The 16,854-nt window shown below is 40.5% G+C and overlaps 1 protein-coding gene across 1 annotated transcript; it reads right to left on the minus strand.

Annotated features, from left to right (window-relative positions):
- Positions 1-1,157: 1,157 nt before the first annotated feature.
- HSPA14 (heat shock protein family A (Hsp70) member 14) lies at positions 1,158-15,393 on the minus strand. The gene is made up of 14 exons (XM_009568743.2): positions 15,290-15,393; positions 15,121-15,201; positions 14,233-14,315; positions 12,904-12,952; positions 11,972-12,065; positions 11,760-11,850; positions 10,486-10,590; positions 9,537-9,698; positions 8,618-8,773; positions 7,547-7,649; positions 4,972-5,187; positions 4,418-4,591; positions 3,043-3,113; positions 1,158-1,955 (listed from the first exon to the last, which is right to left on the minus strand). The coding sequence occupies exons 1-14, from the start codon at positions 15,344-15,346 to the stop codon at positions 1,877-1,879; spliced, it is 1,521 nt and encodes a 506-aa protein (XP_009567038.2). The 5' UTR covers positions 15,347-15,393; the 3' UTR covers positions 1,158-1,876.
- Positions 15,394-16,854: the final 1,461 nt, after the last annotated feature.

The following is a 16,854-nucleotide window of genomic DNA, read 5'->3' on the forward strand; positions in this document are numbered from 1 at the left end:
TGTAGTATTAATGTGACAGTAGTACCAAGCACGCTGCAGTTGGAGCAGCTGAAGACAGGGATTGTAGGTGTCTATGTGCAGGCACACACACCAGAGCTTATCATCGAATGCGTCCTTTGTACACAGGCTGCTTCTTAGTGGAGATGCTGAATATACGTTTAGTCCTCCAACTTCTTCTGGAACCTCTTCCACAGGGGAATGAGGACAAGAACTCCTTTTGTATAATATGCACACTACTGTGCCCAAATTCTGATGCAGGATACTTAAGCAGGAAGGTATACAATCTTTTCTAGTCCTGCTACAAGGGTAGATTGAGATTAGATAGTAGGAAGAATTTGTATATTGTGAGGATGGTGAGGCACTGGCAGAAGTTGCCCAGAAGTTGTGGATGCCCCATCCCTGGAGTGTTCAAGACCAGACTGGATGAGGCTTTGAGCAACCTGATCCAGTGGAAGGTGTCCCTGCCCATGACAGGAGGATTGGAAGCAGATGGGCTTTAAGGTCCCCTCCAACCCAAACCATTCTGGAATTCTACAACCCTTCCCTCCACCCCAGTTAGTATTAGTGCACACAACAAAACATCCCTTAAGATGTCCAGCCACTCATTAGTGCTAAAATGCCTCTTGACTTGTATTTATAAGGGCTATGAGACTCCACTAACCTGATAGAACCAGACTTCCAGGTTTTCCAAGAGCTCTTTTAGTAGTTTCCACACAGGGACTGGTAAACTATTTACTTATTTTCCAGAGATCAAAGACCCAGGCATAAGTGAGGCAGAACTTACACAGCACTTCATCCACTTAAAGAGGCCTCAAGTTCAAACCATTTCCAGGCTGGTAAACTACACAATAAAGACAGTTGTTTGGAACAGAGTAAGATTTATATCCATGCTATGCAGTATCTATTGCTTTTGTGAGGTAGGAAAAATACTGACACACACATTCTGCAAAGACAAGACAATTTGGGAAGGCTGGAGAAAAACAGGCAAGTGATCACAGGTCTCTTCAAATCCGGGCAGGCAACCCTAGCCCTGATGTTGAAGATCTACTGGGTCACTTTGAACATTTTATAAAGATAACATTGGTCTGTTGGGGCTGAAGCATTGCTCCTTAACCGCACAAACTGCACATTACCCTAAAATCCTATAAGTACAGTTGCCTGTTCCATCTCCTTCCTATTACTCCCCTCAAGTGAAAAAAGCTGCCAGCTTATATCCAAACAAAAGAAACGATGATGTACAGGTTAAAACAGTGCCACACACAATGGAGGATGCCAGAATCTGTATAAAAAACCCCATTTTATTAACACCACATAAATAAGCACAAGTAACCCTTGCACACATTTTTCAGGTAACACCACAAAAATCATCTTACAGTAATTTCTCAGGAGGCCAGTGCAGATGGGCATCACCTCCATGGTTTCTGACAACATCAGAGACCAGGCAGGATTTCAGTACAAGTTGGTACAGTTACCAGAGAGTGGATTTTCATCAGTCTAGCCCTTCTTGCTGGTTCAATGCTAGGCTGTTGAAGCCACAGATATACTGGTTGAGTGGGTACATGACCTGATTAGTCCAAGGAAAAACTCTTTTGACTAGGTAACGTCCTTGTTGATAAACTATAGGCAAGAAGATCTGCCCTTTGCACTTTTCAGAACAAGTGCTGATGATAATTCGATGTTCTGCAGTCTGCATATCTTCATTAATGTTTTGCATCATGCTTTCCGCTCCTAACAGTCATGGTGGCAAATTTATGTTTTACCTCAGTTTATTTCAGTCCTTTAAGAATTATGGAAGATATTTCAGAGTCACCAGTTTGGCAGAAAAGCCAATAAGAGACAAAAGCCATCTTAGAAAAATGTTGCCTTTCAAAAGAGACTATGATGCCACCTCAACAGTGATGATTTCACACTTCCCGGTATCTTGATCTGTGCAGGTAACGTGCAAGGACCCATCACTAGACAGGAGAGAACAGTGTGTTCAGGACTATCTCAACACAATGCTTAGGATGCTACTGCATATTCCAGAGAGGACAAACAAGCCATCATGTAGACAAAAGGAAGAGAGATGAGCATCAGAATATCTAGAGAATAACATGCTTCAACATAGATTAGATTGATTTATGAAATTAAGTTTAGTTTGAATATTTAGATATACACTTCTTGCTCTCTATTAAAAGACGTCTCTTCTTTATATGTGGTGCACCAGATTCAGGATCGTGTTTAGATATTGTAACTAAGTTAATTTTGTACAGGTTTATAAGTAGAATATGCAGTAACATTCTTCAAACTATTCATCTTGAGAACTCTGAGTAACAGCACCGAACAGATAAACATGTCTTCTCAAAGCATGTGAACTTGACATTAAATAAGTGGACGCAGTCTTAAATACCCTGGATCTCCCTCAAGGAAGAAAATCTTAATTTTCAAAATCCAGGAATTAGAGACAATATTGAATCCTATTTCATCTAGACATACAACAGTCACATGCGATATTTAGATAAAAATAGATGTGTTCTAGTGAACTTTCCCTAATGTTTTTTATCTAAACATTACTAAACCCTTTTAAAATAACACAGATTTTCCGCACTATGCAGTTGCATATATGATCCCTACACTATTTTTCTTATCGATGCGAAGTGCAAGTCTCTGTATGACTAACGAGGTATTTTAGGCAAAGTCTGTTAATAGAGCATTAACCTACCTGATAATTTTCTTATGTTAATTAAGTATTTTGAACTCAAACAGCAAGTAGGGATGCAGTTTTTCAGCAAAATATAGATAACTTTTGTATTATTTAGAAAAGCAATATGAACTTCAAGATAGTTCTCAGAAGACAAACATGCTTTGACTACTTAGTATTTCACCTTCTGATATCTTTATAAACTACTCAGACTATTTCAAGTAAGCCAAATAAGCTTAAATAAGCAGTGAGAAACCGAGATTTCTCAACAAAAATGAAATATTCTGTAACAGGAGAAAAGACTGCTTGCCACAAGTGTGACATCGCAAGTTAGACAACAAAACAATAAATATTTTGGGTACCTTTTCATAGTGAGAACAGTTAGTATATCGTGCAGGCCATCCTCCTTTTTATCTAAATCCTGGAGTACAATCTATTTAAAAATAAGAAATACTTTAAATTATCAAGTTTTCTAACTTCTTGCACAGCAGTTTAATGGAAGTGACAAAACAGCTAAGGTGTGCAGTTCATTCAGTTTAGCATCTCATACCAAAAACTGAATTAAATAACTAAGCATGCCTCTGTGTTTTGTTCATCTGTAGTACGAATTTATGTATTTTAAGCCATCGGCACTACTGCTTCAGTGGTATCACCAAGATAGCTGGAGTACCTACAACTCCCACAGACTGCAGTAAGAGCTGAGCATGTTCCTTTGCTTGGGGTCAGTTCTGGAATTATTAGGTAACCTCCTTTCTCTATACCCTCCCAGATTTTTGGGCAGGACTAAGGTGGAATAACAATCTTCAAGTATTCCATCCATTTCAGCCACATCTGCTCTCCTTGGTGCTTTAAGTGCACTGAAATCAAGGCAAACATACTACTACTGTTTCAAACAAGCTCTGTTCTCTCAATATACCGACTCTTAAGTAATATCTTTTTACCAGGTGAGGATTTAGAATCATAGAATCATAGAACAGTTTGGGTTGGAAGGGACCTTAAGGACCATCCAGTTCCAAACCCCCTGTCCATGGGCAGGAACACCTTCTGCTGGATCAGGCTGCTCAAAGCCTCATCCAACCTGACCTTGAACACTTCCGGGGATGGGGCAGCCACAACTTCTCTAGGCAACCTATGACAGTGTCTCACCACCGTCAAAAGAAAAAAATTCTATTATCTAATCTAAATCTCCTCTCTAACAGTTTAAAAACATTATCCCTTGTACTATCCCCGCACTCCCTGAAAAAGAGCCCCTCCCTGTCTTTCCCATATGCCCCCTTTAAATAATGGAAGTACTGGATACTCATATCTTACCACTGTGAAAAATCGAATGTGGTATTAAACAGCAACATCCTGTCCAATCTAAGATCAAAAAATAACCAACAGTACACAGAGTAGCTACATCATTACCTCCAGCAGTTTTATTTCCAAAGTGTTGCAGATCTGTGAAATGACTGGAATGGAATAACTGGTTACAATCTCTCATCCCAGGTGAGCTTACAACAGTAGTATGAAGTGTCAAACCCAGCCAGCCATTTAGAAATTCAAACGGTAAACTTAAATTCCTTTAAAATGTGCCTCAATACTTCATAACACGTTTACAGAAGAATGCTTTAAGACCTTTTCCAAAGAGACAGAAGCCATTGTAATTTTGTAACAAGACACTTTGGTAGGGGTGGGACTGGCTTGATTTCCAAGTGGCTGATATTAAAGAGTGCCTATGAATGTGTATACACTCACCTGAGCAAATTTACCTTCTTCATTCATGGGGCTTTTCCCCAGTGATTCGTATAGTTCAAGGCACACAGAAGAAATGTTTCCAGGAGCATGTAGAGTGTGCTGCCTTCGGGCTGGTAACGGTGTCCCTGATGGAAACAGCACCGTGAATTTGTCAGCCCCTGACTCGTCTACTCCCTTTAAAAAGGGGGGAAAAAAAAAAAAATCATGTAGGTACTTTATTGTGAGAAGTGTCACAACAGCGCTCCATGAGAAAAGAAATCCAAGAGTCATTCACCCCACCACATTTAGCATCACAGCAAGTAAAAAAATTATGTTCCTGTAAATAAATGAAAAAGTTAGGCTACAACATAGCCAAGACATAATATATCTCCCTGTAAAATCAGTTGGTCAATTTTTTTGGTCAATAAACCCAAGTTACCACTTACTGCTGCTCTATAACCAATCTGTAGAACTAATAGTAAAGCAATACTGTTTTTTTAATGTCAATCATGAGTACGTAGTGATGTATATCCATGGCAGCAGGGAAATTCTCAGTTAAATAATTTTAGCCTTACCTTAACAAGAATATCTTTGGCCGAACATTCAATAAAGAGTGCTGCTTCATCTAACAAAGGATTCTCTTTCCCTAGCAGAATTCCTGCCTCTATGGCTGCACCAATGGGAATAACTTCATCAGGAGGAATTGAATTCAGTAATTCCACATTTGGAAATATGTCTTTGATCAGCTGCTGTAGCTTCGGGATTCGAGCAGACCCACCACAGAGCACTACCTGGAAAATACGTAGTAATGATTTAAAATCTTCCTTTCAACAGATAAAACAAACAGGTCACAACCTGCAATACAGAAACGTAGAATGCTCTGGGATATTTTATCTTCTGTAGTTGTTGAAATAAAATTGATGGCATCTTTGCTTAGCTTCTGTAACTTCCATATTTGAACTTCAAAGAAATAGCTTGCAAGTTTGAAACGGTATCTTGAAGGAGTGTTTCTTCAAGTAAGCATTAGCTAGATGAAAGAGCATTTTAACACCCGATGAATTAATTCTAAAATAACGTCACGTTGGAAGGGAACTGCAGAGGTCACCTAGTCCAACCTCCTGCCCAGGACAGGTCCAGGTGCAGTAGGCAGCTGCTCAGGACCTGTTCAAGGCCAGGTCGGATAAGACTATGAGCAATCTGATCCAGTGGGACGTGTCCCTGCCCATGGCAGGGAGTTCGGAACTGGATGATCTTCAAGGTCTCTTCCAAACCAAACCATTCTATGACTCTATGACCTTATCTCCAAGCATACAGATTCCAGAGACTCTGTGGGCCCTTGTTCCAGTGTTTGATCACCCTCACACTACAAATTTTCTGGGTATCTAAAATTTCCCCATGTTGTACCTCATACTGCTTGTAACTCACCCTTCCACTGTGCACCTACAGGAAGGAGTAAATCAGGTTTTGCCTTTTGTACACCTCCCTATCAGGTAACTGTAGGAAGCGGGAGTCTCCCCTGAGCCTCTTCTTATAGGTGAGCAAACCCAGTCCAGCTCCAGTAGATTAGAAACTTTTTGCTGCTGTGAAGCTCAAAACCAATGAGACTGTACCTGGACACTGTCCAAGAGCCAAAGAGGGAAAGAAACACTTTCCTACACCCATAGCTACACTGTTGCCATTACAGCCCAGCATGCAATTGGTCTTGGCTGCAGAGGCACGCTGCTGACTGCTAGTAGAATCACTGTCTATTAGAACCCTCATGTCTTTTCCTGCAAAGCTGCTTTCTAGCAAATCCTGGCCTGTCCTGCTGCATAGGATTATTCCACTCCAGACTCTGTGCTTGCCTTTATTGATCTTCATGATATTCTTCTTAATTAGGACCTGATGAGCACTAAATCATTTCCAACTGAAATATCATATTTTATACATTTCTCTTGCCTTTTTCAACCTCTCTGAACAGCAGCCTTGACCTACAGTGATATTTACCGCTCCTCTCTTTTCCGTACTGTCTGCAAACTTGCCGAGAGCACAGGCTACTCCATCATCTGTGTTATTAGGGTGACATTAAATGGTATCAGCCCTGGTGTCAAATCCTGAGGGGTATCAGTGACAACCAGCTGCCACTTAGCTAACTTCTGCAAGAAAAAAAACCACTAAACCCCTTGTCTTGTAACAGTAACTTTCTTGAGATCAACCAGATCTGGAAACAAAGTTAATTCCCACTTTTCTTCATGTAAAAAGGAAGAGCTGTAAATTAGGTCAAATAGGTTTTACATTTGAAGTGTCCCTTTTACATTTGAAGTGTCCCTCCACAAGAAAAGAATCAGTCCACTTAAAAAATAACACTGCCACCAAAAAACAAGAGACATTCTTTGAACAATGTCCTGGGATTCTTCTTTATCCTACCAGTGAAACTCAGATGTGACAGAGCAAATGCTAATTAAAAGCTTGAAACAACATCAAGTATCCTTAAAAGTGCCAGCTAACTTTTGCTGCAGAAGTTACGTGCCAATTCCACCAGCAAGAAATGCTGCGCTGCTGGCCACACACAGCAGCACAGGGACTGAGATGATGTTACTCTTATACCAAAGCAAAAGACACTTGAATGAAACTAATAATGAAACTACTTTCCTCACCACCTTTGATATTAGAGCATTCCATGGTTTGACATCTCATACGTCCCTAAGCTTTTTAAGCTAAGCAGGAAGAACACAGGCACCAAGTAGGCACTGAGCGATTTGCTCTACTTGTAAGACAAAAGTCAAAACCCAGGCTTTCTTCAGAAGCATCAAACCCTATCCAAAGCTCAATGAAGGCAGAAGAAACTCTCTGTGCTAAACAAAGGTACTCCTCAGCTCTACCAAGAGTTACACAAACACGCCAAATGGAGACAAATCCTCTACCATTTACTCAATATGCAGCACTAAAAACACACTGCTGACTCTGTTTATACCTTATACCTAACTTCAAATAACTGTTACCAAAGCAAAGGCAGGAGTTCTAAATATTGTCTACACACTTTGTAGATGTGACCCAAAAACGCTTAAACAAATAAAATAATAATATCAGACCGCAAGGAAAATGTGCGCCATAAATATCCTTCTTGTGGATTTATAAAGCATACTACAGAAAAAATATTTCTATTATTACCTTATTAATATCATCTGCTGTAAATCCAACTTGCTGCAAGAGTTTTTTAATTGCTTCTACACATTTACTGAAGAGTGAAGAACAAATAAGCTCAAACCTGGCCCTGAAAAAGAAAAAAATACATTTAAGAAGTATCACTTTGCCCATTAGAGACAAATACCTGAAACGGAAGAAGAATAATTTTCAGAACATACTTTTTCTCCAGCTATAACTGGTACTAAGGGTTTTTTAAAGAAAACAAACCAAAAACTGAGAAACTTATTTCCCAATTATTAGTCTCCAAGAAGTTTTTATTGTTGTTGTTGTGATTATCTGTGCTATTGATTCCCATCATTAACACCTACATGGAATGCACATTCATTCTTCTTCAGTGTACACTAAAGAAAAACAAAATATTGTTGTCTGGACTCATTTAAAAATAAAAGCAAAACAAAAATACTGGGAATGCTTCATCATCTTTAAAATGGAGACACCAAGACTTAAACGTGTGTCTTGAGACTTTTCAGAGGCAAATCAAACTGTATCCTTATTTGCACACAGGGAGTAGGTACTCAAGCAAATTGAAAACCAAAGTTGTACTTGCTTCAAACAAAAAGACAGAAAACACTTCTACGCCAGCTGTCAAACAGAGGCAACATCACGATCTCTATGACTCCAATCATCACGGAGCTAACTTAAATTAGAGTCCAAAACTATTCATTTCTTTAAGGAAAAAACAACACACACAGTAATATGGGAAATCTCTCTCCCACCTTGGGTAACTACAGTATCTATTCCCCTTTCATCACCAACCAGCCTCCAAAGACAGAGTCTCCCTGTGCTTTCCCATATTTTCTAACCATTAGGGCAACACTGTTAATATTAGTTTCCTAACTACTACAAATCGCATCACAACAGAACTATCAATTTGAAACAACGCTGAAAGCAAGCAAGTTGGTCTTCTACCTCACTTGTTTCTAAAATTAATGCTATAAAAAAAAACTAATCAAAGCTTACTGATCATGCCAAGCACCACCTAAAAATACTTCTAGCATAGTTTTATACAAAAGCCATAGCTTCAAGATTTGTTACCTGGATACATTACAATCAAAATCCAACCCATCATACAATGAATCTACAAAACAATTTGCACTTCCCAGGGTTGACAAAGAGTGCTTCGCGGTATCAGCGCTGTTCATTAACTTCATCATGGCTCTGGGATTTCCCCTAATATCATGTTTACAAGACCTACATTTAAAAAAAAATACAGAACATATCAGTTTAGAAAGGCAGGCATTTGAGTGATAATGCTAACCTTCTGAAAGGAAAACCAGGTTAAAGCTATTAAACTTTTTTTCAGTAGAAATTTTAGTGTCCTCTACTTTGCCACTATTAAAAGCTTGCAAATAAGCGCTTATTTCAATCTGAACTGAAGAGCCTCCCCATCCTCCATCAGATCCACGCTTCCACCCAGCTTAATGTCATCTGCAAACTTGCTAAGGGTGCACTCAATGTCTTCATCCAGGTCATTGATAAAGACACTGAACAGGGCTGGACCCAGTACCGAGCCCTGGGGAAGGAATTTGTTCATTCCTTGTCACAGGACGAGGTGCTATACAAACTTCAGTCTGATGACCCAAGCTCTGCCACAGTCCTTCACGCAAACATGAAAAACAAACCCCTCACAAGTGAAAGCCCTGCCCCACCAAAGCTCATGACTGAAAGGATGTAAGCAGCCTGTAGCCACATGCATCATTCACAACAATTCAGAGCTGAGACCTTGCAATTCAACATCAACTTCAGACACCATCTACACTAAACCACGTACTTCCCAGTCTTCCTCCTTGGCTCCCAACAACAGACATTAGTTCTTTTATTATCTTTATTTGAGCCATTTTACTCGCAGACACTGACAGATCTAACAACCAAATATGGTTATTTTTTTTTAAAGCAAGCATCAGGTAACACAGTTCCTGTCCTAACAGCAACATGCTTGGAATTCGAAACCTACCTCTGAAATTCAGAAGCCAAGTGTTGTGCTAGAGCTTCTGTGAAGCAAACTCCACCGATGCTATCATCTGTGTTGGTAGCAAGCACACGATATATCCCACTGTTTACTTCTATGACAGTGATAGAAAGCGATGTTCCGCCAAGTTTGTAAACCAACACATTGCTGCCATGGGGAGAAAACAGTAGAAAGTATGATTAATAAGAGAGCTAAAATTACATATACTTTGACACACTGCTAAAAAGATGAATATGATATAATTTATTGCAGGTTTTAATCAGTTCTGTCAAAAGAATTTGATTAGGCGTGTTTGTTTTTAACGCATATTAGTACTACTGACTACTTGACAATGTTCCCTAAAGAACACAGTGAGTCGCCAGAGCTTTTTCTACAACGCCATTGAGAACTGAACACTACACTCAAGATTATAAGCAAGAATTATCTGAGAAGAGAACCAACTAAGAAGAAAAAAAGACATCTGTTCGTGCTGACAGCAGTCTTTGCTATCTGGAGAATCTTGAGTTATATGAATACTCAGAAAAGAAACCTAGTGCACTTACAGAGGCCAGGAACTCTGCTTTTCTTTTTCTAGCATACATAAAAATATCCCATCTCCCCCAGTTAAAAAGCAGCTATGCCAAAACCTGTTTAAGGAGGGACGCATTTTTCTTCGAGCCAGTCAGCTCATTAAAGAACAAGACAGAATCTGGGGACAAATCCTTAAAGACAATTCTAAAAAAAAAACCAAAAACCTAGAACAAATGGATTTAAAACACTATAGATTTACAACTTCTAAACTGTTAGTGGCATTATTGAGAGAAGAAAGAAAACCAAGCCTCAAATCATTAATTTTGTATTGACCGCTAAGGCAACATAGCACTCCCTCTATTTGGTTTTCTCAGGATTTAAGTACAGCAGTTTACATTTAAGCAGCAAAATATTAGGACTTTACCTTTTCCCAGTGGGTGAATCTTGGCCAATTCCATAAGCCAGCAGAGCAGCAGACGGTTCATGAATCAACCTCATAACATTAAACCCAGCAGCTGCAGCTGCTTCCCTGTGATAAGGCACAACAGCATTCCAGTTTACTTTAATGATTTCACTATACTCACGCATATTATAAAGATTTCACCTGAACTACCTATGTTGCCAACAAAGAAACTTAGTTACAGCATGGCATTGGGAAGGGAAAGTGACTGGAGAGGAAAAGTATCAAGAAGTTTTGTTGCTTCTGTATTCTTAAGGTGTTAGATCTGCTTTATGCTCACTGTCAAAGAAAAGACTAATGTATCAGTCAACATATCCCATAACAGTGAGCAAAAAACCCCTCTCAACTACAAGATGAAAACCTCACCTTCAATCAATTTTGCTACATTAGCTTCAGGTGTGGCATTAAAAATTCTCAGCATGTTATTTCAACAGGTATCATGCCAGGAAAATCGATTTTACTTTCAAATCAAGTTACCAAACCTCCCGTCCAACACTTTTCTTCCCAAGTTTTCTCGAAACTTCAGTAACCCTGGGACTGTGCTGCAAGTTGTTTCCTCCACTTGGAAGTTATTTTGAAACTTGTATACCAAAACAACAGAATGTTTCATTATACATACTGCAAATATCCAGCTCACTCACATTTTATGACCAACTTCAAGTGTGCTTTTGGTACTTCATGACCATGAAGGCTTCTACAGATCAGAAAGCAGCAATAGATGCTGCCAATTATGCACAGCTTTAAGCCTACTTATGCTTTCATATGGAAAAACTTTCCCAGCAGAACTTTTTCCATATAGAACTTCCAAAACAGAAGGTGTGTCTTCCATATCTGCTCTCTGACAAAGCAGTCCTCAATAAAGTCATGTAAAAACCACTTGGTTTGGTGAGCTCTGTTGTATGAAGGGATAGGAAATCACAGAGAAGGGCTGAGAAGCTGTCTCCATTTCAAAGGGAATACTGAAAGTCCACATCTGAAATTACAAACTACCCTCAGTGAAACCAAAATTCCCTCTCACTTTAAATGATTCAGAATTTCATTTTGTTTACAACAGTGAATTCCACAGAGTTTTTAAAGTCAGGATTTAATCTCCTGCTCTCATATTTTCCCAATTCAAATAACATCTCAATGTCTTGACTGACAGTTGCAAGCTGAAGTTCAGCAGAATTCGTATTGCTGATCTGCCAGCCAGTTGGCTTTGGGCATGTTAAATAACAGAAAAACATTAATTCTCTTACCCAAGAGCATTTTTCTGATTCTCTCCAAAATCAAACGGTACAGTGATAACAACATCATTCACATCTGAACCCAAGGCAGACTGAGCAGTTTCTGTTGTTAAATACAGACAGAACATGTTGATTAAAAATATAAAAAAAAAATATACCACATCTTAAAAATAAGAGGACAGTTTAAAAAACTAAAACATGCCATGATTTTACTTATTATATACCTTTCATTTTACTGAAAATTAGTTTTGCCACATCCTCTGGCGTAATAAGTTTATTATCTATTTCATACAGGAGTTTTCCATTCTTCTCAATTACCTGTAAGTACAACCAACGTACCTTTGTTAGATAAGTAATTCAGTTATTAACAAAGCCTAATGTTTAATTTAGTTTCTGTTCAAAGCAAAAAGCATTGGACTGTGTAAATACTTTCTGCATTAGTATTCTTCTACAAGAGAATAAGTGCTTCCAAGATGCGTATCAAAGACCACAAAAACACTTGTCTTATCCAATAGACTTGACAGTGACATTCATATGGACCTAAATATTACAAAGTTTATTTTTCTACTGAGACGTTTTCCTTAGTACAAGAGCAGCAGTTAGAACAGGAGTACTTGCCTGCTTATATTCCATAAGAAAAAAAGAATAAGTATTTGGATAAGCATGTCAATTTGAGGAGCAAAAAAACAGAGAAAAAATTGTTCCTTCTTTAGAAATGTATTTTCCAGGATAATTTTTCTCTTGTTACACAAAAAGGTTTCTAGCAATAAGCATAGTATTATCCAAGATAAATACTGAGATTAGATCAAGTGGTTAAACATTTTATCATAAGATCCCATACTTGAGTATCTTCTACCAGCACCAAGAAACACCACAACACTATTACCTAAATATATTAAGAACCAGCCCTTTTGAGAACAGCTATGAGACACACAAAATTTTTCTTTTGGACTACGTTAAGATGGCAGATCTCAGAAAATAGTTAAGTTCTCTACTTCATAAAGAGAAACATTCTACATAACAGGAATCAGACCTCATATACTAAGAGTTGTTTGCTACAGAACACAAGTATGGTGTGGCAAAAACAATGCCAAGAAGAAAAGTATGAAATGATACAAGTTATTAGAGATCAACACAAAAACCAGATGATACTCACTGAACATTTGGTTTCTGTGATGTATTTCTCTGCCTGTGGATCACCAGACCTGTCCAGACAAATTCAAAAGAACAAAATAGATCACATGCTCATGGGTAATCCCAAATTTCTGTTTCCACTCTATGGATACATTCATACAGGAAAAGAAAGCCCAACAGTTGTGACTGCTGGCATCTTTCAATGCTATTTCCCCAGACTAATGATAAAAGAAATACCTACTAGTTACCAAATAGGGAAAACAAAACCCAACATATTGTTTTAACCTGCTGTTCCAAATAATAATTATAAAAGACTTCAGTGGCGTTTTTGTTACATTGACTGAAATACCATGACAGCAACAAACTGATATCCTTAGTCCTCTAACTACATAAGGTTATGCATCTGAAAAGCACTAAGAAACACATCAGAGTGGACATCACTTTGTCAACTCCTCTGCATGAAAAGGCTGTAACACAGCCACGTTATCTCTGAAAGTTTTGTCCCACCTCTGATCTTAGACCTAATCACACAAGTTTAGTTCTAGTACTGCCAGTGCAAATCGTCACAGCTCCATTAACTGAAGAATCACACCAGGCATTACGTCAGTGTTTTTCATAGAATCACAGAATGGTTTGAGTTGGAAGAGACCTTAAAGATCATTCAGTTCCAATCACTCTGTCAGGACAGGGACCTTCCACTGGATCAGGTTGCTCAAAGCCTCATGCAACCTGGCCTTGAACATCTCCAGGGATGGGCATCCACGACTTCTCTGGGCAACCTGTGCCAGTGCCTCACCACCCTTACAGGAAAAAAATTTCTTCCTAATAGCTAAAGTAAATCTGCCCTCTTTCAGCTTAAAACCGTCTCCCCTCATCCTACCCCTGCACTCCCTGATAAAGAGCCCCTTCCCATCATTCCTATAGGCCCCCTTTAAGTATTGGAACTATGACTGTAATAAAAACAATATGTAAATAATGTAAATTAAATGACAGTGGATTTAAGCCACAGGAAATCATCCATGTAACAAGACATTTCAGTTGAGAAACTTAAGTACATAACAAAAACATATCTGCAACTTGTTGGTAAATTTCACAACCTGACTTCTATAGACAAATTCAGACATAAAATACTATGTAACTCCTCACTCCTGGAAAGAAATGTAGAACAATAAATTAGTAATATAGGATTTTTTATGATATGACACACCCTCCTAACAATGCCAGGTTAATTTAACTGCTACCATGCTGGATTAAAATCCCTTCAATACCAGTGCTGTGACCACGTTCCACTGACTGTCGTTGATGGGGAAAACCAAACTTCTCACCTTCCCTTTCACCCCTGTTCCCTTACCTCCGTCCAAGTATCTGCTTTACTTTCACTACAGTGTTCGAGATGTTCCTTATCCTACTTTGTTTTGCAGCCAAGCCAACAACCTGCATGAAAAATAAAGGCAACAAAGGAGTGGGCAACGGGCAGAGCTCTCTTCCCCTCTTCCTGCACTTGGGACACAACACCTCTGTGGAGCGCTACAGGCTCGGAGAAGAGTGGCTGGAAAGCTGTCTAACAAAGAAGGAGCTGGGAGCAGCCAGCTGAATCCAAGTCAGCAGTGTGTCCAGGTGGCCAAGAAGGCCAATGGCATCTTGGCCTGTATCAGAACAAGTGGGGCCAACAGGACCAGGGAGGTGATTGTGACCCTGTACTTGGCATTGGTAAGACCACACTTTGAATCCTGTGTTCAGTTTTGGGTCTCTCACTACAAAAAAAATATTGAGGTCCTGGAGCATGTCCAGAGAAGGGCAACAAAGCTGGTGAAGGGCTGGAGAACAAGTGTTATGTGGGGCAGCTGAGGGAATTGGGGTTGCTTAGCCTGGAGAAAAGTAGGCTGAGGGGAGACCTTATCCCTCTCTAAAACTGCCTTAAAGAGGGTTGTAGTGAGGTGGGTGTTGGTCTCTTCTCCCAAGTGATTGGATGACAGAGAATGGCTTCAAGCTACACTGGGTGGGGTTTAGATTGGAGATGAGGAAAAATTTCTTCACTTAAAGGGTTATCAGGCAGTGGCAGAAACTGTCCAGGGGGATGGTTGAGTCCCCATCCCTGGAGTTATTTAAAAGACACGCAGATGTGGTGCTTAGGGACATGGTTTAGTAGTGGACATGCACGGCTAGGCTTAATAATCTCCAACGTCTTTTCCAACCCAGCGACTCGAGGATTCTCCGATTCCCGGACGGGAAGCCTCACCTCCTCGCTCTCCGAGAAAGCCACCACGGCAGGAGTCACCCTGTCCCCGGCGTCGTTGGCCACCACGTCGGCCCGGCCATCCTGCGAACAGAGGCACGACCGTGAGCGGACAGGGGTGACCGTAGGTCGTCCCCCTCCTCCCAGCAGGGCTCCCCGGGCGCCCCTTTACCTTATAGACGGCGGCGCAGGCACATGTCGCGCCCAAATGAACTCCGATGGCCGCCATCAACCCCTTGCGCGCGCCGCCCCACAATGCACCGCGCGCGCCGGCCAATTGCGTTCTCTCTCTGGCTCCCCGGTCGCCAATCAGAACGCGCTCCGCTCTGCTTGGGCGACGGAGCAGCCAATGAGAATAAAGGAGAGAAGGAAAGTTGACGTCATCAAGCATGACAACGCGGCAAAGCGAGAGCGGGTTGGCTGATGGGCGGTGGGAACAGCCAATGAGAAAAAAGAAGAGGGGTGCGTCATCACGCGTGGCAACGGGGCAGAGCGCGCGTGCGGGGAGGCAGGTGGGCGGGGAGGGATGAGCGGGAATGGGCGGGGTCGGCCCCGAGTAGAGCCAAATAGTGGCAAAATAGGGATTAAAAGGGTGAAAAGCGAAGGATGCTGCGCGGGTTTCGCGTCAGGGGGTCACTGCAGGCAGCGAAGTGCGTAGAGGGGATGTGAATGGGCTTTAGCCCAGCCTGTAGTTGTCAGAGAATCATAGAATGGCAAAGACCTTCGAGATCATCGAGTCCAGCAGCACCTGCCCGCTGCTAAACCAGGACCTGAGCACCTGTGCCTGTCTTTTAAACATCTCCAGGGATGAGGACTCAACCACCTCCCTGGGCAGCCTCTGGAAATACCCGGTAACCCTTACAGTGAGGGAATTTTTCCTGCTATCCAATCTAAACCTCCCCTGGCACAACATTAGGCCATTCCGTCTCATCCTGTCACTTCGGAGAAGAGGCCAACACCCACCTCGCTACAAGGACCTGGACAGTGGTCCTCCCAGTGGCATTTCACCTGGACTGGGGCCATACATGGGACGATTGAACAGTATTCTTGTAGTTGTCATAAAGATTAATTTCCAGCACCTCTTCTTATTATATCCTTAATACAATACTTTATTATTCACAATAAATCACAATATCAATAATATCTAAGTCCTATATGGGTATATTTATCATCTTTTCTCATTTCCCTTAACACTGTTACAAAAGGCAATCGCTGAAGTTGATTGTGGTATCCTCATTGCTTCATAGTCACAGTACCTAAGTAATAGGGAAGAGACAAGTTCAGTTAGTGGGTCAGATTAATTAAGTACTTGTGTTAATTTTTAATAAGCCAAACAGAATGCTTTTATGGGTTAAAGGTCAGGGCTGGCTGCTATGATGTCTGCTCGAAGAGGAAATGCAAAGAAAGCTGAGCAGGCAAACCTGTTGAAAGGCTGGCGTTAGTGCCTGTAGGTGGCATAAATGCAGCATGTAATCGTGATGCTACAACTCATCTGACGTTTAGTGTGTCTGGCAGCTCAGCAGGTTCCAGTAAAGTTGAAGCCAGATATTTTACTTTTTTTTTTTTTTTTTTTTTTTTTAGTTTACAGCAGAGTGCTTATTAGAGAATATTGCAAGACTTGGTTTTATATTTTAGATGGCATAAAGCATATTAAATTCCTCTTTGGTTTTGCTTGAAGTCAAGAATGTTAGTTTACTTTCTCTCTGTCCTGAAGAAGCTTTGAGTGCCTGCAAAATA

Source organism: Cuculus canorus, chromosome 1 (assembly GCF_017976375.1).
Source record: "Cuculus canorus isolate bCucCan1 chromosome 1, bCucCan1.pri, whole genome shotgun sequence".
Classification (NCBI taxonomy): domain Eukaryota; kingdom Metazoa; phylum Chordata; class Aves; order Cuculiformes; family Cuculidae; genus Cuculus; species Cuculus canorus.